General features: G+C 43.7%; 1 protein-coding gene across 1 annotated transcript in view; it reads right to left on the minus strand.

The window, feature by feature from the left end:
* rasal1a (RAS protein activator like 1a (GAP1 like)) overlaps positions 1-24,482 on the minus strand; it is a 275,372-nt gene that overhangs the window by 136,876 nt on the left and 114,014 nt on the right. Inside the window, exons 8-9 of the mRNA XM_078227421.1 lie at positions 15,018-15,109; positions 4,543-4,660 (exon numbers count right to left, since the gene is read on the minus strand). Coding sequence (XP_078083547.1) covers positions 4,543-4,660; positions 15,018-15,109 — 210 coding nt within the window. The remainder of the gene's footprint in view (positions 1-4,542; positions 4,661-15,017; positions 15,110-24,482) is intronic.

The raw sequence follows: 24,482 nt of genomic DNA on the forward strand, positions 1-24,482 counted from the left end.
TTCTAAATCTGCTCCACCTTATTTTGAGGCTATGCCCCCTAGTTCTAGTTTTACCTGATAGTGGAAACAACTTCCCTGCTTCTATCTTGTCTATTCCCTTCATAATCTATAACTTGTTGCATTATAAAAAGAAGAGGGTTATAGGGAATGGAAAGACCCTGGTAAGGAAATAAATTGTAATGGTAAGACAGTACTAATCAAACATGGCTATCAAACTGCTGAAGTTACATTCCTTATAATTAATGAGAATTACAAAATCTCAGACTCTTGAGCAACTGATAAAAGGCACCTTTTATCTCAATTGTTAACATGTTTTGTGATTAAGATCCTACGGAACAGAATACAGCAGATGAAGGGATAAATGATCATGATACAGAGGACAGAGCTTTCACATCCAAAGGCCAATTGCCTAGAATATGCATTTGGGTTATGTTCAGGTACCAGATACCAGATCAGAAACCCGAAGATATATATTATGAAACCAGACTAGACCCCAACAATTTTCTGTTTTGGTATTTGTGTGAAGACAAGATGTTTCAATCCAGGCGTAAATTTACTGACAAACTATCATATCTCCCTTCAATCTTCTGAATTCCAATGAGTACAGCCCCAGTCTACTTAGTCTCTCCTCATAAGCCAACCCTCTCAACTCCGGAATCAACCTAGTGAATCTCCTCTGCACCCCCTCCAGTGCCATTATGTGCTTTCTCAAGTAAGGAGACCAAAACTGTACACAGCACTCCAGGTGTGGCCTCACCAGCACCTTGTACCTTTGAAAGGAGTCTGTAATTTCAACCTACTTTATGAATGATGGAATTTGTCCCCATCATTGAAACTGTGAGCATCAAAACCCCTCTGAAGCTCCTTACGAACAGACAAATATAAATTGTTTAATCTGGAGCACAGGTTTAATTGATCTCCAATGGCACTGTTTAAGGAAGAGGTGCTCACTCAGGAGAGGTAATGCTGAGGGTTTGGAAACACTGAGGCATGTTGAAGCAGGTTGTTTGATTTGTAAGATATTTGAACATGTGTGTGGTAACAATTACGTGGGTGAGAATTGAGGAATTGTGCAAATGGCATTGCCAAGACGGAAAATATTTCAAATTGGTGTGGGGTAAAATTAAAGCGAGAATTTACAGAGTGAGAAACACAGTAAGGTCACACACATAGCACAGCAATGCATGGGAAATAAGCTTTTCCTGGAGGTGTTGGTTTAGAGATGAGAGTCAGGATGCCAAAGAAATGCCCTACTCTTCTTTAAGTAGGTTCACTGGCTCTTTCAAGACTGCTTCGGCAGGAACATAGGAACTTGAGTTAACCATTTAGCTCCTCAATCCTGAAGATGAGGGAGGGATTTTCCGAGTTCGTAGGTGACAGGCGAGCACTAAGCTGAGGAAAAGTGTTGGGATGTCTCACAGAGGCCGTCCCACCACCAGGTAAGTTGCCCAGCGGCAGAAATTGTCATTTTAGACAATTAAACACCCAATTGAAGGCCATTTTCCTGGTCACTGGCATCTTGTTGGCAGCACAGCAGCTCAAATCTGTGACAACGTTAACAGTTCCAATAAGCTTATGCACTTTTTGTGTTCAATCCTGTTGACTTTCAACAATCCCAAAGAGAACCTGACACGTCCCAAAGGGTGCCTCACCTCTCCCAAAAGTGTCCCCGGGCCATATTCAAAGGGTCACCTTACCTCTCCAAAAAGGAACCCTAGCTTGTCTAAGTTAAACCACAAGGTTCAGATGTACTCTTACCAAGTCTAATCGACACACTTTGCTTTTCAGACACCGACCTCACCAAAAGCGCACAACTGGAGACAACTGCTGATTCATTGGGGAAACTGCCTCCATGAACTGGGAATTTAGAATCTGCCCCCATTCCACCCCCTCCCCCTCCTCCACCATCACCAAGAAAATGGCAGAGGCCGTACTGAGGGGTAGGACTTCCGGATTTGGGCCTCGGAAGGGAACCTCTACATCTGTGAAAAAATTCAGGCCAAAGTTCTAAATACGTCGACTACTTATGTACATCAGAAATTATAAAAAGAGTTTGGATCCAGGCCCAAGGCTGCAACACATGCTGAGGATTCAGTCACATAACGCAGTCATCCAAACCATGTGAGTATTCCTCGAGCCATCTGTTACATCCTACAGAATATTCCGCATCAGAAATATCCGTGGAAATCATTTTGACAGAAAGGTACCACAGAACAAGTAAAATAGAAGGAAAGATAATTCATGATGTGTATTTTTCCCTAATCCTGAGCATCATATTCACAGTTTCTGATGTGCCCTACATTTCACTTTACTGACCTGTAGGGCATGGTGGGGACTGATGGACACTGGAAATGGCACAGCGGGCACCTTGTTTGCACTCGGGCAGGGAACCAACGAAGGCTGCAGGACTGGACAAGTCCTTGCTGGGGGTGGAATGGATCAGTATTGTGGGTTGGTCGGGTGGGCAACCAGTCCCTATCCCTCGGGAGGGGTTTGGAAGCCTGGTGGCAGTGATGTGGAGAGGTCAGAGGTCCCATGGTGTGATTGGAGACATAGAAACCCTACAGCACAGAAAGAGGCCATTCGGCCCATCGAGTCTGCACCGACCACAATCCCACCCAGGCCCTACCCCCATACCCCTACATATTTTACCCACTAATCCCTCTAACCTACGCATCTCAGGACACTAAGGGGCAATTTTAGCATGGCCAGTCAACCTAACCCGCACATCTTTGGACTGTGGGAGGAAACCGGAGCACCCGGAGGAAACCCACGCAGACACGAGGAGAATGTGCAAACTCCACACAGTGACCCAAGCCGGGAATCAAACCCAGGTCCCTGGAGCTGTGAAGCAGCAGTGCCAACCACTGTGCTACCGTGCCGCCCGACATCAGGAGAATGGTGGAGGTGTCGCATTGCAGAAGCTCCCCAGGCAGGTCCCTGGTCCCAGGAATAAAGGCACTCACAGCCTGAATCTCCCAGGTTATCAACCTCAATAAAACAGTCAGATCTCCAGGGAAATACAGCCAACCTGAGTTAAAATCCAAAGGCTGAATGGTGCGGCACAATCGGGGCGGCATGTTTGGCACAGTGGTTAGTGCTGCTGCCTCACAACACCAGGGACCCGGGTTCGAAGCCTGGCTTGGGTGACTGTGAGTGTAGTTTGCACATTCTCCCTGTGTCTGCGTGGGTTTCCTCCGGGTGCTCCGGTTTCCACCCACAGTCCAAAAGACGTGCGGGTTAGGTTAAATTGCCATGCTAAATTCTCCCTCAGTGTACCCGAACAGGCGCCAGAGTGTGGTGACTTGGGGATTTTCACAGTAATTTCACTGCAGTATTAATGTAAGCCTATTTGTGACTAATAAATAAATTTTAACTTTAACTTTAGGTGATGAGGCTCACAGCCTGATAATCATATTAAAAGTTCCAGCTTGCCTCCTTGGAGCAAGTAACTCACTTGCCCACATTCAGGCCTCAGAAGTCAGATATGGATAAGTTGGAGGCATGTTTGAATCAGGAAACAACTGGAGTTCTGTAGATCTTAAAATCTATAAGGAGAGTTGCTGAACAGAAAAGGGAAAGGTTAGCTCTGAGGATCTTTTGGAACTGTTTTAAAGTACTGTTTACTGTGTGAAGCCATTTTGGTGTTTAAGTGTAATTTTATTTTTTTCTGCATTTCTTAATAAACATCGACTTTAATATAAAATCATCACAAGTAGTCAGGGACATCATTTCTTGAGTTCAGAATTTCTCCTCATACTATACAAATTGCAAAAGACATTTTGGCAGCTGTTTCAAGATTCCTTTTGGGATTTGGGCAGATTGGCATTTACCAGCAGCTGTGCAATAACTCACGCCATTAACAATGTCCTGCTGCCATTCTCTGTTAAGCTCCTATTTATTCATGTTGTATATTGTACAATATAAATTCCCCACAGCCAATGCAGAAAGGAGTTGTTATGTGCCACCAATATTTTGTAGCTGTCAATGCGGATTGAAGAACTGATTCTTAAAAACTTTAAAGTAAAACATTCATTTATTAGTGTCACAAGTAGGCTTACATTAACACTGCAATGGAGTGACTGTGAAAATCCCCTAGTCGCCACATTCCGGCACCTGTTCCAGTACACTGAGGGAGAATTTAGCATGGCCAATTTACCCAACCAATACATCTTCCGGACTGTGGGAAGAAACCGGAGCGCCCGGAGGAAACCCACGCAGACACGGGGAGAATGTGCAGACTCCACACTGACAGTGACCCAAGACAGAAATCGAACCCAGGCCCTGGTGCTGTGAGGCAGCAGTGCTAACCACTGTGCCACCGTGCTCCCCTAACAATGTCATGCTGGCGTTGCTGTTAAGCCCATATTTGTTTAACCTAGCGGCGGCATAGTGAATCAAATCTCCAAGCACCAATCACCTTGTTTAACTGAGTTCAGATGAGCCATTTGAACTGAAACTTGATGAAGTCTGGCATATAGACATTGGTTAGAAATTACTCATTGTTTTCACATTCACGCCAATGTGTTTATAGTTACTCACTTTAGCTGGAGCAATCACAGGTTCCACCAAGAGGTCAATCAGTGGCTGATAGTACATTGACGGCAATATTCGATCTTCTGCCAGTCTGATCTTTAATCGTAATGCTCCTAATTTACCCCTGTAAAAATTTAGATAACATCATCATGACATTAGGAAAAGCACTGGTGCTGTCCATCAAGAGTTGGCAACAAGATATTCCTGACTCCAGCAGGTCTTTTTCATGAAATTATTCAGGATTTATTCATTATGTTTTCAAATATTATTGTTAGGCAATAGTGATCATAATACAATACAATACGCTTTAAGATGATCATAGAGAGGATGTAAGTATGACAAAAACAGATAAACAGATTGGAGAAAAGTTGCTTTGGATGGGCTGAGAATAGAACTCGTGAAGATAAAATGTGCAACAATACTGGCAAACAACAATGTAGAACAACAATGGGCAGCATTGAAAACAGTGTTCGACAGGAGTACAGGAAAAATATATTGGCGAGAATTCTCCAGTGGTTCACGCCAGCGGGATTCTCCAGTCCAGCCAGCAGCACAGCCCTGCTGTGGCGTGGAGTGACATCAATGGGAATTCCCATTGACAGCGGCGGGACTGGAGAATCCCGCCACTCGCAAACAACATGCCACCTCCCACCGGTGGGAAACACTTGGGGCGGGTGGGGGGGGGGTGGGGGGGGGGGTGGTAGAATCCCGCCTATAGCTCTAAAAGAAAAGGAAGGTGTGTTCATAACATGGCCAAAAAGGATGAGTATCAACCTGCATGTCCTTCCAAACATGCTAATGGCTGGTGATAAGAGCGGGAGACACTCCTGATAAGGAGTGGTGCCCCTCATTTTATTTATTTATTAGTCACAAGTAAGCTTACGTTAACACTGAAATGCAGTTACTGTGAAAATCCCCGAGTCATCACACTCCGGCGTCTGTTCGGGTACACTGAGGGAGAATTTAGCATGGCCAATGCACCAAACCAGCGCATCTTTCGGACTGTGGGAGGAAACTGGAGCACCCGGAGGAAACCCACGCAGACACAGGGAGAACATACAGACTCTGCACAGACAGTAACCCAGCTGGGAATTGAACCCGGGTCCCTGGCGCTGTGAGGCAGCAGTGCTAACCACTGTGCCACTATGCCACCCCACCCAAGCTATAAGCCTCTGGCAACAGACTAGCGACCTGTTCCAGGAATTACTGGTTATGGAAACAGTGCCCACTAGGTGCGGGAAGAGAGTGGGAATTGGAATAGAGCTTGTCAGGGGAATTATAGACCAGTCAGTTCATTATCAATGGTAGGAAGAATAACAGAATCCTTACAAAAGGAGAAAATAGAAGAACAAGAACAAGTGAAAAAGATAATAATGAATAGACAGCATGGATTTCAAAATAAAATGAAGAAAGGCTTGCATGTATATAGAGCTTTACACAGCCACTGGGCATCTCAATGAAATTCACAGTCAATGAAGTCCTTCTGAATTGTAATGTAGGACAAGAAATAAAATGAAAAATCGTGCTTGACCAACCTTATTGACTTTTTAGAGGAGGTAACAAAGGGAGTTGACAATGGCAATACAATAGAGGCATTTAATTGGATTTTGAAAAGGCCGTTCAATAAGATGCACCATAATAGTCTAATGAATCAACTCAGAGAACGTGGAGTCAGGGGATAAGTGGAAGAATGGATGGCTGGTTGGCTTCAGGACAGAAAGCAGAGAGAGTGGGAATTGGGGGATAATCAATACTGAGGCAGACTGCAACAAATTACAGCACAGCATGAATAAGTTGCAGGATGAACAATTGTTTTAGCAAATGAGGTTTAGTACAGAAAAATATGAGGTTATACATTTTGATAGGAAGAATAAGGAAGTTACTTCATACTTGAAAAGTGTGAGTCTAGATGAGGTAGAGGAACAGAAAGTACAAAAGCACCAACCGACTCAAGAACAGTTTCTTCCCTGCTGCTGTCAGACTTTTGAATGGACCTACTTCACACTAAGTTGATCTTTCTCTACACCCTAGCTATGACTGTAACACTACATTCTGCGCTCTATGCTTTCTCCATGAACAGTATGCTTTGTCTGTATAGCAAGAAACAATACTTTTCACTGTATACTAATACATGTGACAATAATAAATCAAATCAAATAAAAAACAAGACCATAAAAAAAGGCAAACCGAGTACTGAGGTTTATTTCAAGAGGGTTAGAATTGAAAAGTAGGGAAGTTATATTAAATCTATATCAAACCTTGGTTAAGCCAGAATTAGAGTACTATGTGGCGGTACGGTAGCACAGTGGTTAGCACTGCTGCTTCACAGCTCCAGGGACCTGGGTTCACTTCCTGGCTTGGGTCACTGTCTGTGTGGAGTTTGCACATTCTCCTTGTGTCTGCATGGGTTTCCTCCAGGTGCTCCGGTTTCCTCCCACAGTCCAAAGATGTGTGGGTTAGGTTGATTGGCCAGGTTAAAAATTGCCCCTTAGAGTCCTGAGATATGTAGGTTAGGGGAATGGTTGAAAGATCTTTTTCTATTTCATAGGGTAGGATTTTCTGTCCTTTTTCCCGGTGGGATCTTCTAGTCCCGCTGTTGTCTATGGCGTTTTACGTGTGTCGCTTGTCCCACCCGCGGGAGGTCACCTTCGGCAGGACCAATAGATCCCGCTGGTGGGAAGGGCTGAAAAATCCTGCCCATATATTCTACCTGATCCTATGTAATTCTATGCAATTTTGCAGATCCTTTTGTTAAATTGGGTAATTACTTTGAAAAGCATTATGCATTTGTATAATATTCTACATAGCGATTTACTGTTGGCACGTTATTCTGAATGTAAATACTTTGGGTTTGTGTCACAGTGGAAGTATAAGGACTTCTCCTTGATTCAGTTTGTAGTCATTGAAGTGACTGCTGGGGAAATGAAGACAATGAGTTCCCACACCCACCCCAATTTATTTTGGCATGGGTTATGTCCTGCTCCAAGACCCTAAATTGCTTCTGATGTATTCCAATATCTCTATTCTCTACAAAATCACAACCATGTTCTTTATTCTTGAGTTTAGGGTTTTGTTATGAATAGCAACACAAAACTCTTTCCCTCAAAATCAGTGGCAGTGAGGAACTGGATGAGAATTGAACTCTTGGCCAGGTACAGCTAGTTCAACCTATCATGAATGAGACCATAAGACATAGGAGCAGAATTAGGCCAGTCGGCCCATCGAATTTGCTCCATCATTCAATCATGGCTGATACTTTTCTCATTCCCATTCTCCTGCCTTTTCCCCATAACCCCTGATGCCCATTATTAATCAAAAACCTATCCAACTCTGTCTTAAAGACACTCAATGACCCGGCCTCCACGGCCTTTTGCGGCAAAGAGTTCCACAGATTCACCACTCTCTAGCCGAAGAAATTCCTCCTCATCTCTGTTTTAAAGGATTGTCCTTTTAGCCTGAGGTTGTGCCCTCTGGTTCTAGTTTTTCCTACTAGTGGAAACATCCTCTCCATGTCCATTGTATCCAGGCCTCGCAGTATCCTGTAAGCTTCAGTAAAATCCCCCCTCATCCTTCTAAACTCCAACAAGTACAGACCCAGAGTCCTCAAACGTTCCTCATACGACAAGCTCTTTATTCCAGGGATCATTCTTGTGAACCTCCTCTGGATCCTTTCTAAGGCTAGCACATCCTTCCTTAGATATGGGGCCCAAGACTGCTCACAATACTCCAAATGGGGTCTGACCAGAGCCTGATACAGCCTCAGGAGTACATCCCTGCTCTTGTATTCTCGCCCTCTCAACATGAATGCTAACATTGCATTTGCCTTCCTAACTGCCAACTGAACCTGCACATTAAACTTAAGAGAATGAATAATGAGGCCTATTGAAACAATATTACTCTGTGTTAGGTTCATGCTTGGGATTCACTTCTGCTTCTTCCAAAAAAAATGTATTCTCTTCTTATGCACTTGTACAAAGCTACAGAGACAATTTATTGGAGCGCTATCAGAGCAAATTCAAAGAAAAACATCTGAAAGTCTTTCTGCCAGTGTGGCAGAACATTTGTTTGTTCTATAATTAGACATCAGAATTATTCATTAAATCCTGTGAAGATTTCTGTGATGATTCAGTTGATAAATGCAGACATACTGACCCAGAAAATCCAAAGTTTAATCGCCACTCTGTGCTGTGGAACACATCTCAGGCAAAGAGCCACTATAGACTGGTCCACATGCACCTGGCTAGAGAAAAGTGGAGGGGGAAAAGTAGCAAAGTAGTGATAGGGGAGGCGATGGCCTAGTGCTAGCATCGCTAGACTATTAATCTTGAAATTCAACCAATGTTCTGGGGACTCGGGTTCAAATCCTGCCATGACAAGTGGTGGAATTTGAATTCCACAAAATATATCTGGAATTAAGAATCTGCTGATGGCCATAGAATCATTGTCAATTGTTGGAAAAACCCACCTGGTTCACTAATGTCCTTTAGGGAAGGAAATCTGCTGTCCTTACCTGGTCTGGCCTACATGTGACCCCAGAGCCATAGCAATGTGGTTCACTCTCAACTATCCTCCAAGGGCAACTAGGGGTGGGCAATAAATTTGGCCAGCCAGTGACACCCATGTCCCATGAATGAATTTTTAAAAAGTATGGGTTTCCTTTCTGGTCCATGTGTGCATGTCCTGAAATGAGAGGATTTGGTTTCATTGCATTGATTTTTCATCATGGAGCCACACTTAAGCACGATTATCTGCTTCCAGTTTTTGGGAAGGGGGAGGATGTGGGAATCTAATGTTCTGAACAAGACGCATGTAGTCATTTTTACCACCAGCGGGAACCACAATTTCACACAAAGTGCTTTATTCTCACTAGCAGCAAGTTAAAATCTAATCGTTTGGTACTACAGAACCTGACTATTGCTGAAAAAAAGAAATCTTGAAGCACTTTGTCTGTCACTCATTAGGGCAATCGCAAGAATAGTGTCAGGGGAAATAACTTTATAATATGAGAAAGAGAGTGATGACTGGTTGGCATGTGGGCTCTGATTGGTGGAGTTGTTGCCATGGAGAATGCACCAGTTGAAGGTGACTGACAGTTAACTGCCATAGAACCATAGAACATTACAGCACAGAAACGGGCCTTTTGGCCCTTCTTGGCTGTGCCGAACCATTTTTCTGCCTAGTTCCTCTGACCCGCACCTGGACCATATCCCTCCACACCCCTCTCACCCATGCACCTGTCCAAGTTTTTCTTAAATGTTAAAAGTGAGCCTGCATTCACCACTTCATCTGGCAGCTCATTCCACACTCCCCACCACTCTCTGTGTGAAGAAGCCCCCCCTAATATTCCCTTTAAACTTTTCCCCCATCACCCTTAACCCAAGTCCTCTAGTTTTTTTTCTCCCCTAGCCTCAGTGGAAAAAGCCTGCTTGCATTCACTCTATCTATACCCATCATAATTTTATACGCCTCTATCAAATCTCCCCTCATTCTTCTACGCTCCAGGGAATAAAGTCCTAACCTATTCAACCTTTCTCTGTAACTCAGTTTCTCAAGTCCCGGCAACATCCTTGTAAACCTTCTCTGCACTCTTTCAACCTTATTAATATCCTTCCTGTAATTAGGTGACCAAAACTGCACACAATACTCTAAATTCGGCCTCACCAATGTCTTATACAACCTCACCAGAACATTCCAACTCTTATACTCAATACTTTGATTTATAAAGGCCAATGTACCAAAAGCACTCTTTACGACCCTATCTACCTGTGACGCCACTTTTAGGGAATTATGTATCTGTATTCCCAGATCCCTCTGTTCTACTGCACTCTTCAGTGTTCTACCATTTACCTTGTATGTTCTACCTTGGTTTGTCCTTCCAAAGTGCAACACCTCACACTTGTCTGCATTAAACTCCATCTGCCATTTTTCAGCCCATTTTTCTAGCTGGTCCAAATCCCTCTGCAAGCTTTGAAAACCTTCCTCACTGTCCACTGCACCTCCAATCTTTGTATCATCAGCAAATTTGCTGATCCAATTTACCATATTATCATCCAGATCATTGATATAGATGACAAACAATAATGGACCCAGCACTGATCCCTGTGGCACACCACTAGTCACAGGCCTCCACTCAGAGAAGCAATCCTCCACTACCACTCTCTGGCTTCTTCCATTGAGCCAATGTCTAATCCAATTTACTACCTCTCCATGTATATCTAGCGACTGAACCTTCCTAACTAACCTCCCATGCGGGACCTTGTCAAAGGCCTTACTGAAGTCCATGTAGGCAACATCCACTGCCTTCCCTTCATCCACTTTCCTGGTAACCTCCTCGAAAAACTCTAATAGATTGGTTAAACATGACCTACCATGCACAAAGCCATGTTGACTCTCCCTAATAAGTCCCTGTCTCTCCCTAATAAGTCCCTGTCTATCCAAATATTTGTAGATCCTACCTCTTAGTACTCCTTCCAATAATCTACCTACTACCGACGTCAAACTTACCGGCCTATAATTTCCTGCATTACTTTTTGAGCCTTTTTTAAACAACGGAACAACATGAGCTATCCTCCAATCATCCCGCACCTCACCCGTGGATACTGACATTTTAAATATATCTGCCAGGGCCCCTGCAATTTCAACACTAGTCTCCTTCAAGGTCCGAGGAAATACCCTGTCCGGTCCTGGGGAGTTATCTACTCTGATTTGCCTCAAGGCAGCAAGCACCTCCTCACCTTTAATCTGTATAGGTTCCATGACCTCCCTACTTGTTTGCCTTATTTCCATAGACTCCATGCCAGTTTCCTTAGTAAATACGGATGCAAAAAACCCATTTAATATCTCCCCCATTTCTTTTGGTTCCATACATAGCCGACCACTCTGATCTTCAAGAGGACCAATTTTATCCCTTACTATCCTTTTGCTCTTAATATACCTGTAGAAGCTCTTAGGATTATCCTTCACCTTGTCTGCCAAAGCAACCTCATGTCTTCTTTTAGCCCTCCTGATTTCTTTCTTAAGTAGTTTCTTGCACTTTTTATACTCCTCAAACATCTTATTTGCTCCCTGTTGCCTATACATGTCATACATCTCTCTCTTCTTCTTTATCAAGCATTGTTTGAAATTTAAATCAGGCTGCTTGACACTCATTGGTCAATGCATTACCCTGAGGAATGAACAAGCGAATGGCTATCACAGCTGAAACAGGCGCTAAAAAACATCAGCGAATCATGCATTCCATTCGCTTGCATTTCCAATATGTGTTTCTCATAGGTGGTGTTCCCCATTAGCAAGAATACCCAGAAGGAAAAAAACTGTTTGATTCAGTATTCCCATTTTCCCATTTTCCTGGTGTTCCATTTTAAAGTACACATGTATGTGTGGCACAATGGTTCGCACTGCTGCCTCACACCGCCAGGGGGCTGAGCTTGATTCCCGGCTTGGGTCACTGTCTGTGCAGATTCTGCATGTTCTCCCCGTGTCTGCGTGGGTTTCCTCCGAGTGTCCCGGTTTCCTCCCACAGTCCAAAGATGTGCTGGTTAGGGTGCATTGGCCGTGCTAAATTCTCCCTCAGTGTACCCAAACAGGCGCTGGAGTGTGGCGACAAGGGGATTTTCACAGCAACTTCATTGTATTGTTAATGTAAGCCTACTTGTGACACTAATAAATAAATAGATAGATAAACCTGTTCAGACCAGTGTTCTTATTTCCCCATTTTAATGGTTCTTTCCTTCTGGGGAAGAAATCATCTGCCCTATTTAAATAAGACTGAAGACCAAGAGGGCACCGGAGCAAGGCGGCTTCTTGCAAGCTGTGCCCAGCATACCTTCAAATTCTATCTTTTACTCTCGTTCTAAGCTTCTCAAACTTCATTCTAACTCTTTTAAACACTCTGACAATGCTTTCATTAAGTTGATCTTTCTCCACACCCTAGCTATGACTGTAACACTACATTCTGCACCCTCTCCTTTCCCTCTCTATGAACAGTATGCTTTGTCTGTATAGCACGCAAGAAACAATACTTTTCAATGTATACTAATACATGTGACAATAATAAATCAAATCAAATAAGTCTCACCCCTAATATCTCCCTAATTTTTATGGCTTTACAGATTATCCCAATGACCCTAACAGGGACCCAAAATTATTTATCCAGACAATAAAACCTTGTACCTGCCAAAAGGAATAAAGGACATATATTGTTATTTTAAACCCCTTAGTTAATTGATCATTGAGTCACTGCAGCATGGAAGGAGTTCACGCCAGCTCTCTATCCAACAAGTCATTCAGTCCCATTTGCCCACTCTATGGCTATAGCCTTGCATGTTTATTTCACTCAAGTGCCCATTCAATTTCCTCTTGAAATCAATCATAATTTCTGCTTTTTTCACCCTCACAGGCAGTGAATTCTACATCATTAGTAAAAAAAAAACTTCTTCCTGATATCCCCCTTGCATTTCTTCCCCAAAGCCTTCAGTGTCCCCTAATCGCTGTACCATTATTTTCCCTTTGGGAATAGATTTCCTTTATCTGCCTGAACTAAACCTGTCATAATCTTGTACAACTCTATCAAATCACCCCAAAATTCCCCTTGCTCCAAGGAGGGCAACTCCAGCTCCGTGGTCCAAGGATTTATAAAAAAATGTTCAAGTATAACCAGCATAGTGAAGGTCAAAGATGGTACTGGAGGAATGATTTTACAAGCAGATGTAACCAACAGGAAGTCTTGCTAACTCGCCACTCATAGTGGGATTGGGGATGCGCCGCCCACACTTTTTTGCCAATTAAGGAGCAGCCCAAATTATTCACAATGACAAGATTCAAACGTTTTGGGGGAATCATGTAGGATTGGGAGTAAGTCAAGTATCATGTCAAATAGGATATTTAGGCAGAATGATTTTGTACCCAAGGTAATAGGCATGTTGTTGGAAATCGAACAATATAAATTAGTTCAAGAAACAAGGTACATCACTGATTAAGATAGAAACACTTGGATTTGGTGCAAGACCCCAAACTGGAGGCTGAGGTTAACCAAAAAGAGGTGGAATTGCTGCATCAAATAGCATTGTCCTGTTTCTGAATTCCATTCCATTCCTAGGAACAATGGAAGTCCATTTCACCCAACATGGATCAGGCATGTTTCGGGAAAATACACAGTGAAGTTGTCGCCCACTATATTTCGAACTTCACCTGTTGCCAAACAGATACAAGTTGTTGTTTTTAGCACTATGATTAATTTATAATGAACATAGAACATAGAACATTACAGCGCAGAACAGGCCCTTCGGCCCACGATGTTGCACCGACCAGTTAAAAAAAAAAAAAAACTGTGACCCTCCAACCTAAACCAATTTCTTTTCGTCCATGAACCTATCTACGGATCTCTTAAACGCCCCCAAACTAGGCGCATTTACTACTGATGCTGGCAGGGCATTCCAATCCCTCACCACCCTCTGGGTAAAGAACCTACCCCTGACATCGGTTCTATAACTACCCCCCCTCAATTTAAAGCCATGCCCCCTCGTGCTGGATTTCTCCATCAGAGGAAAAAGGCTATCACTATCCACCCTATCTAAACCTCTAATCATCTTATATGTTTCAATAAGATCCCCTCTTAGCCGCCGCCTTTCCAGCGAAAACAATCCCAAATCCCTCAGCCTCTCCTCATAGGATCTCCCCTCCATACCAGGCAACATCCTGGTAAACCTCCTCTGCACCCTCTCCAAAGCCTCCACATCCTTCCTGTAATGTGGGGACCAGAACTGCACACAGTACTCCAAGTGCGGCCGCACCAGAGTTGTGTACAGTTGCAACATAACGCTACGACTCCTAAATTCAATCCCCCTACCAATAAACGCCAAGACACCATATGCCTTCTTAACAACCTTATCTACTTGATTCCCAACTTTCAGGGATCTATGCACACATACACCTAGATCCCTCTGCTCCTCCACACTATTCAAAGTCCTCCCGTTAGCCCTATACTCAACACATCTGTTATTCCTACCAAAGTGAATTACCTCACACTTCTCCGCATTAAACTCCATCCGCCACCTCTCGGCCCAACTTTGCAACCTGTCTAAGTCTTCCTGCAAACTACGACACCCTTCCTCACTGTCTACCACACCACCGACTTTGGTGTCATCAGCAAATTTGCTAATCCACCCAACTATACCCTCATCCAGATCATTAATAAATATTACAAACAGCAGTGGCCCCAAAACAGATCCCTGAGGTACACCACTTGTAACCGCACTCCATGATGAATATTTACTATCAACCACCACCCTCTGTTTCCTATCCGCTAGCCAATTCCTGATCCAATTTCCTAGATCACCCCCAATCCCATACATCTGCATTTTCTGCAGAAGCCTACCATGGTGAACCTTATCAAACGCCTTGTAGATGTCTTATGACCAAAGTGTAATGATGTACATGTGACAGGAGAAATTTGGCACCATGAAACAACAGGAACTATTTACCCTGCATCGTCTTCATTTTTTTCAAAAGGCAACAACCTAAACCATCCCTTGGCCATTTGAGTCTTCTGAAGGGCATCCAGATTGAAGTCAACCTGTTTAGTAAAGAAAAAGATATAAAAGTACTTTGTAAATGTACAAGCAACAACAAGCAGTGATTACATTGCTCCAAATGCAAACGCATGTTAGCCTAGTGTATCTACCTGTTGCTGCAACAACACACTAGCAGCTCAATGCCCCCAGGATAGTACTCTTGATGAGTACTCTCACCAGAGGCCTCAATATCATCCCCGACACCAGTGCATGCTGTGCCACAGTGTGTACTACCCAGAGGATGAACTGCATCAACAGCGTCTACCATTCTCATGAGAATAAAGGACAAAAGCAGTGATAACACCACCTCCAAGATCCCCTCCATGCACTATCCTAACCTGGACATTTATCAAAGGTTATTACTGCTGCCTCACAGCGCCAGGGACCCAGGTTCGATTCCCAGCTTGGGTGACTGTGCAGAGTCTGCACGTTCTCCCCGTGTCTGCGTGGGTTTCCTCTGGGTGCTCCGGTTTCCTCCCACAGTTTGAAAGATGTGCTTGTTAGGTGCATTAGCTATGCTAAATTCTCCCTCAGTGTACCCGAACAGGCGCCGGAGTGTGGCGACCAGCAGATTTTCACCATAACTTTATTGTAGTGTGAATGTAAGCCTACTTGTGACGCTAATAAACTTTAAAACTTTAAACTTTAAACTTTTCATTGTTACTGGGTCCAAACCCTTGGGAATTCCTCATGTGGAAACACCACCTTCAATGATCATCTCCAAGAAGATAAATTTTAACTATCTCTCCTTGACATTACCGTATTAACAAAATTACCATCACTGAATCCCCAACAATCAACATTCTGGGGGTTACTATTGAGCCAGAAACACAAGTCCATTTCACCCAACATGGATCAGGCATGTTTAGGGAAAATACATATCTGTTCACACAGTGAAGTTGTCGCCCTCTATATTTCAAACTTCACCTGTTGCCAAACGGATACAAGTTGTTGTTTTTAGCACTATGACTAATTTATAATGATGTAGATTGGCCAGGTCCTGAAAATAAGTTTAAAAACATAAACTCCAGTGCTAGACGCACACCAGCCAAGAAAAAAGCAAACATTCAGTTTATAACAGATCTTTAAAGATAATTTTTCTGGTACTGCACAGTTGTGTATTTACAGAAAGTTACTTCTGTAACTCGTATTGAATAAATTCCAGGGGATTTGAAACCTGGAATCCTGCAAGTAACAGAACAATACCTACAATTTGCCTTGTAACATGTGTCAACTGTCTGAATAAACTTGTGAGATTTCAGCCCTATTTTATAAGTAGTACTTATCGGACTTATCAGATCGAGTTACTACATATCAGAGGAGTGGCAGCTCAGTGTGATAGATGAGCTGAGTGTGAGCCAAGCCCTTTTGCTCTGTGTTCTGGGGAAGGGTTGTTGTATAAAAGGGATAACGTAGGAATTGGAAGTCCATAGCAAAGTATACAAAATTCATACATCTTCCAAACTGCAATGCTCCATATGCACTTAGATATACAGGGCTTGCAAGCTGCATCTGAATACCATCCAATTGTATAATAAAGCAATTCATGCCCGCAATCAGCAAGACCTGGAGAGTACTCAGGCTTGGGCTGATAAATACCAAGCAACAATTGCACCAGACAAGTACCGGGCAATGACCTGCTCCAAAAAGAGAAGTTCTAACCATCTCTCCTTGGCATCACTGCGTTAACAAAAGGTATCATCGCTGAATCCTCCACAATCAACATTCTGGGGGTTACCATTGAGCAGAAACTTAACTTGACCAGTCACCTAAATACTGTGGCTAGAAAAAACAGATGAAAGGTTGAGAATTGACTCCCGAAGCTTGTCCACCATCTGCAACTCACAAGTCATCAATGTGATGGAATGCTCTCTAATTGTCTGGATGAGTCCACCACTGACAACACTTAAAAAGTTTAACACTGTCCTGGACAAAGCAGCCTGCTTTATTGGCATCCTGTCCACCACCCTGAACATTCATTCCCTCCACCACTAGTGCAGGGTGATTGCAGTGTGTACCTTGTATATAGAGTCATAGAGGTTTACAGAAAGGAAACAGGCCGTTCGACCCAACTTGTCCATGCTGCCCTTTTTTTAAACCCCGAAGCTAGTCCTAATTGCCCGCATTTGGCCCATATCCCTCTATACCCAACTTATCCATGTAACAGTCTAAATGCTTTTTAAAAGGCAAAATTGTACCCGCCTCTACTACTACCTCTGGCAGCTTGTTCCAGACATTCACCACCCTCTGTGTGAAAAAATTGCCCCTCTGGACATTTTTGTATCTCTCCCCTCTCACCTTAAACCTATGCCCTCTAGTCCTAGACTCCACTACTCCTGGGAAAAGATATTGACTATCTAGCTGATCTATGCCCCTCATTATTTTATAGACCTCTATAAGATCACCCCTCAGCCTCCTACACTCCAGAGAAAAAAGTCCCAGTCTATCCAGCCTCTCCTTTTAACTCAAACCACCAAGTCCTGGTCGCAACCTAGTAAATCTTTTCTGCACTCTTTCTAGTTTAATAATATCCTTTCTAAAATAGGGTGACCAGAACTGTACACAGTATTCCAAGTATGGCCATCCCAATGTCTTGTACAACTTCAACAAGACGTCCCAATTCCTGTATTCAATGTTCTGACCGATGAAACCAAGCATGCCGAATGCCTTCTTCACCACTCTGTCCACCTGTGACTCCACTTTCAAGGAGCTATGAACATGTACCCCTAGATCTCTTTGTTCTGTAACTCTCCCCATTAACTGAGTAAGTCCTGCCCTGGTTCAATCCACCAAAATGCATCACCTCGCATTTATCTAAGTTAAACTCCATCTGCCATTCGTCAGCCCACTGGCCCAATTGATCAAGATGATGATAAAGATGTGAGATGCATTGCAGGTACTCAGCAAGTCTCTTTCAACAGCACCTGCCAAACCCATGACCTCTACCACCCAGAAGAACAACAGCAGCAAGTTCATGGGAGCATCACCACCTGCAAGTTCCCTTTCAATTCACACACCACACTGACTTGGAAATATATAACTGTTCCTTCAGTTGTGCTGAGTGAAGACCTTGGAACTCCCTCCCAATCAGCGCTGTAGATGGACCTACACCACATGGGCAATGGCAGTTCAGGTCAGCAACGCAACAACTCAACACCACCTTTACCAAGGACAATTTGGTTTGATTTTGATTTGATTCATTACTGTCACATGTCACTGGTATACAGTGAAAAGTATTGTTTCTTGCATACTGTGCAGACCATTTATAGAGAAGGAAAGGAGAGGTTGCAAAATGTAGTGTTACAGTCATAGCTAAAGTGTAGAGAAAGATCAACTTCATATGAGGGAATGGATGCTTGCACAGAATGTTTTGCACACTGACTTCAGCTTTTACGCTAACCATATGTGAGTTCCACAAACTGCACTATGGTTAGGCATAAGATAACAACTTTCTGCTTGGCCTAATCTGTGCGGAAATGCCAAATCTTACTGACATATTACTGGAACTGACAACAGAAGCTATTCAATTCCCCACTGAGGCAGCAGAAGGCTTTAACGTCCTTGAGGTAAAGTGGCCAATCAGTGGCAATGAAGTATCCATCATCCCAACCCAACCAACTGCAGGCACACTGAGGAGGAGCATATGGACCTCATAGGAAACAAGGATAGCGCATTGTGAGTGCGATTATGTTTTCTGCATTTGACAAAATGAACTATGGAAAAACAACACTCATTAGCTGTACATACAGCCTCAGTGGCTTCTGCAAAAGAATGAGTGTTTACTTAGTGCCTTTATCATAAAACTGTCCCATATGGGAAGAATGAAAAGTGCATCAAGCTTTTCTGCAGGAGTTGGAAGGGCTGACCAAATATGTTTCAAAGGGGCAGGTTTACAGAAGATTTTTGGATGTGGAGGATGATATGGGTAGGCAAAAGAGCTTAGAAAGGCACATTGAGCGAAGGAGGATGAAGGTCTTTCCTCTTTGGTGGACATAAGATAGAGGATTATGGAAGATGGAGGAGATGGAGGAGTCCAAAGATGTGTAGGTCAGGTAGATTCGCTGTGGTAAGTGTGCAGGGTTAAAAAAGTAAAAAGTTTATTTATTAGTCACAAGTAAGGCTTACATTAACACTGCAATGAAGTTATTGTGAAATTCCCCTAGTTACCACAGTCCGGTGTCTGTTTTGGTCAATGCACCTAGCCAGCACATCTTTCAAACTGTGGGGGGAAACCGGAGCACCCGGAGGAAACCCACGCAGACACGGGGAGAATGTGCAAACTCCACACAAACAGCGACCCAAGCTGCGAATGGAACCCAGGTCCCTGGTGCTGTGAGGCAGCAGTGCTAACCAATGTACCACCGTGCTGCCCCATGGTTACGGGGATAGGGTGGAGGGGAGAGCCTGGGTGGGATGCGCTTTTGGAGAGTCGATGCTGGCTAGATGGGCCGGATGGCCTCTTTCTGCACTGTAGGGATTCTATGGTTCTATGGATACACAGAAGACATAGGAGCAGAGGACAGAGGATGCAAGGCTCTTGAGGGATTTGTGAATGATGGTGCAGACTTTAAATGAGATATATTTAAGATACAGTGTGGCATATAGATCAGCAGGTTTGTGGTCATGGGCAAGCAGGACTCAGTGCAGGAAAGCATTCACACAGTGGCCTCTGGATAAGTAGGATAGGGTTCAGTAGGCAGGCTGGAAAAGTATTGGTGAAATCATCTGGAACTTACAGAGGGATGGAGGTGAAATAAAGTGATGGTGGGTGAAGTGTTGTGGTTGGGAGTGGACAGACAGGTTATGTTGTAAGGTAAGTCGTCTTAAGCAATGAGTCATAAAGGATGCCAAGACTGCACACAGCCTGGTTTTGATGAAGCATGTAACCAGGGAGGGAGTTAGTGCCAAGGAAGTAAGATTCTTGGTCGGATCTAAAACTGATGGTTTTGATCTTCCTGATGTTCAGTTGAAGGAAGTTCTGGCTCGATCCATGACTTATTATCAGAAAGGCAGAGGTGGTAGTGGGGTAATGATAAATGATAGAAAATTAGAACTGGGATGGCACAGTGGCACAGTGGTTAGCACTGCTGTCTCACAGCACCAGGGACCCGGGTTCAATTCCGGCCTCGGATCACTGTCTGTGTGGAGTTTGCACATTCTCCCCGTGTCTGCGTGGGTTTCCTCCAGGTGCTCCGGTTTCCTCCCATAGTCCAAAGATGTGCAGGTTAGGTTGGTTGATCATGCTAAATTGCCCCTTAGTGTGCCAAGATGTTTAGGTTGGGGGCTTAGCAGGCTAGGTACATGGGGTTACAGGGATAGGGTCTGGGTGGGATTGTTGTTGTAGGGTTGGTGCAGACTCGATGGGCCAAATGACCTCCTTCTGCACTGTAGGGATTCTATGAGATGTCATTAGCAGGTGTACAGAAGCCAATCCCATAACTACACTGCTGATTCTTCCAACAGCACATTAAGTGTAGTTTTGAATTCCTTTTTTTTGTACCAGTTTTCAAGTTTAAATTCACAGCAGGGTAGAAAGCAACAAATTCTCAGCATTGCACTAATTAAACCATTAAGAGCTCGCACACTGAAATCCAAATGAGAACCTCACAAATTGGCCAGGCTGCACCTTTTGTAACAGCTCCCACTTCTAGATGTTGCTTCTGGAAGTAACATCCTACTTCTAAAAGATGTTAAGAAGTGCACCTTAAAATGGGAGGAACGAAAAGGGCTGGTTTATACATGCAAAAAATCACCATTAAGTAATTGGCTTTGTATTTTCACTCGAGCCAAGAATAACTCTTCCAATTGGGAATGTTCCACTTTTATAAATGGAGTCAGGCAGTCTTCCGATTGAAAGTAGCAGAATTGCTGATAATATGGTGCAGCTACTGGGAGAGAAGGATGATAACACCACAACATACGGGCTGCTTCACCCACACTCTACACTGTTACACCGAAAGTGTTTTATAAACAGCTGCAGTAGCGGTTTTAGAATGTTATGACAATGGAGGAAATGTGCAATGTCAGTGCAGTCGCCACTGCCTGTGCAAGATAGCAATTGTAATATCTTATAAAATCAGCAAGCCTGTCACTGTGAAAAACAATGCTGTGCAATGTGAGACTTAAAAGGCTGCCTCCTTTGACTCTAGAAAAGGCACAGGACCAATCCAATATAAAGCTAAGAAATATAATCAGTGCCACTTAACCACTCAAGAAGTAATTAACAAAAAGAGTTGCCAAAAGCATTTCACTGCTGGGCATTATTTAAGGGGAAAAAAATCAGAAGCACTTGGGTAAAGATTAGACCAAGAATTTTCTTGGCCACCATGACTTCAGCAGAAACCCAATTTACCTGCGTTAACATAGGACCGAGGCTGAAATTTTCCAGCCCTTCCTGCTGGCAGGATCTTCCAGTCCTGTTGATGGCGACACCTCCCCGAAGGTACACAGTGCACAAAACCTCGCAGACAGTGATGGGACTGGAAGATCTCGCCGCCAACCCATGGTGGGATGGCTCCACCACCGGAAAATGCACTGGAGTGGGGGGTGGGGGGGGGAAGGGGGGGGAGGGGGGCGGGGGGACAGAAAAGCCCGCCCATTGACTTGGGCAAAAATATGGCAGCGGACTAGAGGAAACGCAATGCCTTTAGAATCGTGCTAATGGTCTGGTAATACGGTCCTCAATGTTTGTAGCATTGCTGCACATCTCACTGTATCTTAAGGCAACATTTCACATGGGTGGCAAGGCTCAAGGTCTACTCAGTGCCCAGTTTAAGTTGTAGTGCTCCTTAGAAGCACTAACATTGGGAGCTTGCATATACAAGTTAAAGGAACAGACCATTCAGCCCCTAAAACATGTTCTAACATTCAATGAGGCCAGGGCTGACCTTCATTCTAACTCTATCCATCAGCTGTGGCTCTATATCCATTCTAGGGGGAAAAAAACTATCGATCTTGGATTTAACATGATGAATTGAATTGTATCCATTGCATTTAGTGGGAAAAAGCTCCGCATTTGCACCACCATTTGTGTGAAGACTTCCTTCCTGAATGGGCTGGCTTTGATCCTTCCTGGACAAAAAGATCAGAATCTGAACCATTGAATAGCTTCAAGAAGGAGGTAGATATGTTTCTAATTAAAAAAGGGACAAGGGGAAATTGAGAACAGGTGAGATGATGGATTCGTGACCAGGGAGAGATCAGCCATGATCTGGTTGAATAGTGGAGCAGGCTCAAAGTGCTGAATTTGCCTACTTAGAATCATAGAATCCTACAGTGCAGAAGGAGGCCATTCGGCCCATCGAGTCTGCACCGACCACAATCCCAACCAGGCCCATAACCCCAGGCATTTACCCTGGCTAGTCTCCCTGACACTAAGGGGCAATTTAGCATGGGAAAATTGCTCCTAATTCTGCTCCTAATTCCCATGTTCCGATGTTCCTCCAACAGAGGAAACTGCTTCTCACTATTTTGCCTTTCAATTATTTTCAAAATCCTAAAAAAATTAATCAAATCACCCCTTCACCTTCTATATTCCAGGGAATTTAATCCTAGTTAATGTCATTTCTGCTCATAATTTAACCCTTGGAGCTCTGATAACATTCGGGTGAATCTATGCCATGTTCCTTCCAAACTCAATGGATCCTTTATACAATGCGGTGTCCAGAACTCTGCATAGCCCTCCCCATGTCTTCTAACAAGCACTTTATGTAGCTGCACCAAATGTTTCTCCCCATTATATTCTATCTCTTGAGTTATAAAGGCCAATATTCCATTAGTCCTTTTGATTTTTTTTAATGCACAACACCTACTGTACCTGACTATTAAAGAGGGGCTAGGTTCATTGAGGCTCCAATAATATGTAATTGGGGCTTTTTTTTTTTCAATTACCCTTGAACTGAGTTGCTTGCTAGGCCTTTTCAGAAGACATTTAAGAGTCAGACAACCACATTGCTGTGGGTCTGGAGTCACATGTAGCCCAGACCAGGTAAGGGGTGGTAGACCTCCTTCCTTTACAACAATCAATAATGGTCTCATTAGACTTTTATTTCCAGATTTTTATTGAATTCAAAGTACATCTTTGGCCGTGGTGGGATTCGAACCCAAAGCTTTATCCTGGGTCTACTGGATTACTAGTCCAGTGACAACACTACTATGCCACTGCCTCCCCTAGGCCCCATCCTGCAGCCTGAAAAGCACCTTATATCTAATTTAAGTATTTACTTCCCAGCATCTTCTGTAAGGTGAACAGCTTGGCATTCATCATGCACAGATAGAAATGCGGTGACTGGAGTTTGAATCTTTCTAATAATATCCGATGGATTCAGACACATAGCGAGGTATGAAAGGCAACAGGGAAAACTTACTTTAATAAGACTCATTTTCATCTGGCATTATTTATAGGCACTTGTGATGTAGATGAAGCAAAGTGCTGAAATTACTCGCGGAAGAGCTATCAAGCATGAGAAAATATGCAGTGCAAAAACTTTCCTAAAATAACATTTTAACTCTTGATGCATTTGGCATCTGCATCTCTCCAGTGCAGTACCGTTTTATAGCAACTTTATCTTCATTTTAAAATGGGTACTACACTTCCTCAGGCGACCCTCGCTCTAAATGACCTTCTGAAGGTAATTGCGTGAAAACTGTGAAAGCTGGTTCCTTGAATAGGACTCATTAAAATGCACTCCTTTTGGCTCAGAATTTGATTACTCTCCTGCTCCTTTTTCCAGTGCAGATATTTCATAATGTACGGCATGGGGAAGCAAGAATCAATATGAGCTGCATGATTGTGACACATTTCACAACATCGTAAAGCATGCTTTGCTGCTCTAGACAAAGCCAGGCCTTATTATGGATAATTGCTGTCATCCATCATTCCACCAACCGTTCCTATTGCATATTCTTGAAACGTCACAGACAGTGATCCGAGGCTGGGATTGAACCCGGGTCCCTGACGCTGTGAGGCAGCAGTGCTAACCACTGAGCCATCGTGCCGCCCACCATTCAGTGTGAAACCAGAGCTACTTTACAACAGCACGCAATTGCAGCAGAGCGAGGATTTAAAATGCACGCCAGAAGATTGGAAAGCGGATGCAGGGAATTAATCAAACACAGGAAAAACCCAATGGCCGGAACTCTACCACCTCACCGGCCACAGAATCAGAGCGGGCAAGGGTCCGACAATGGAAATCTCCATTGACCTCGGGCGGGGATTTCCGGTCTCGCCCAAACGAGCCTGTAAAATTCCACCCAAAAAGTGACACTGGAGTCAGCACAAAGCAAGGAGCAGCACACATTGAGGCTTTTAAGTCAACTGTATAGACTATCTTTGGAGCACTGCTTGTGCATTGGGTATTTTTAGCATTTGATTTG

This window comes from Mustelus asterias, chromosome 13 (genome assembly GCF_964213995.1).
Source record: "Mustelus asterias chromosome 13, sMusAst1.hap1.1, whole genome shotgun sequence".
NCBI classification, from domain to species: Eukaryota; Metazoa; Chordata; class Chondrichthyes; order Carcharhiniformes; family Triakidae; genus Mustelus; species Mustelus asterias.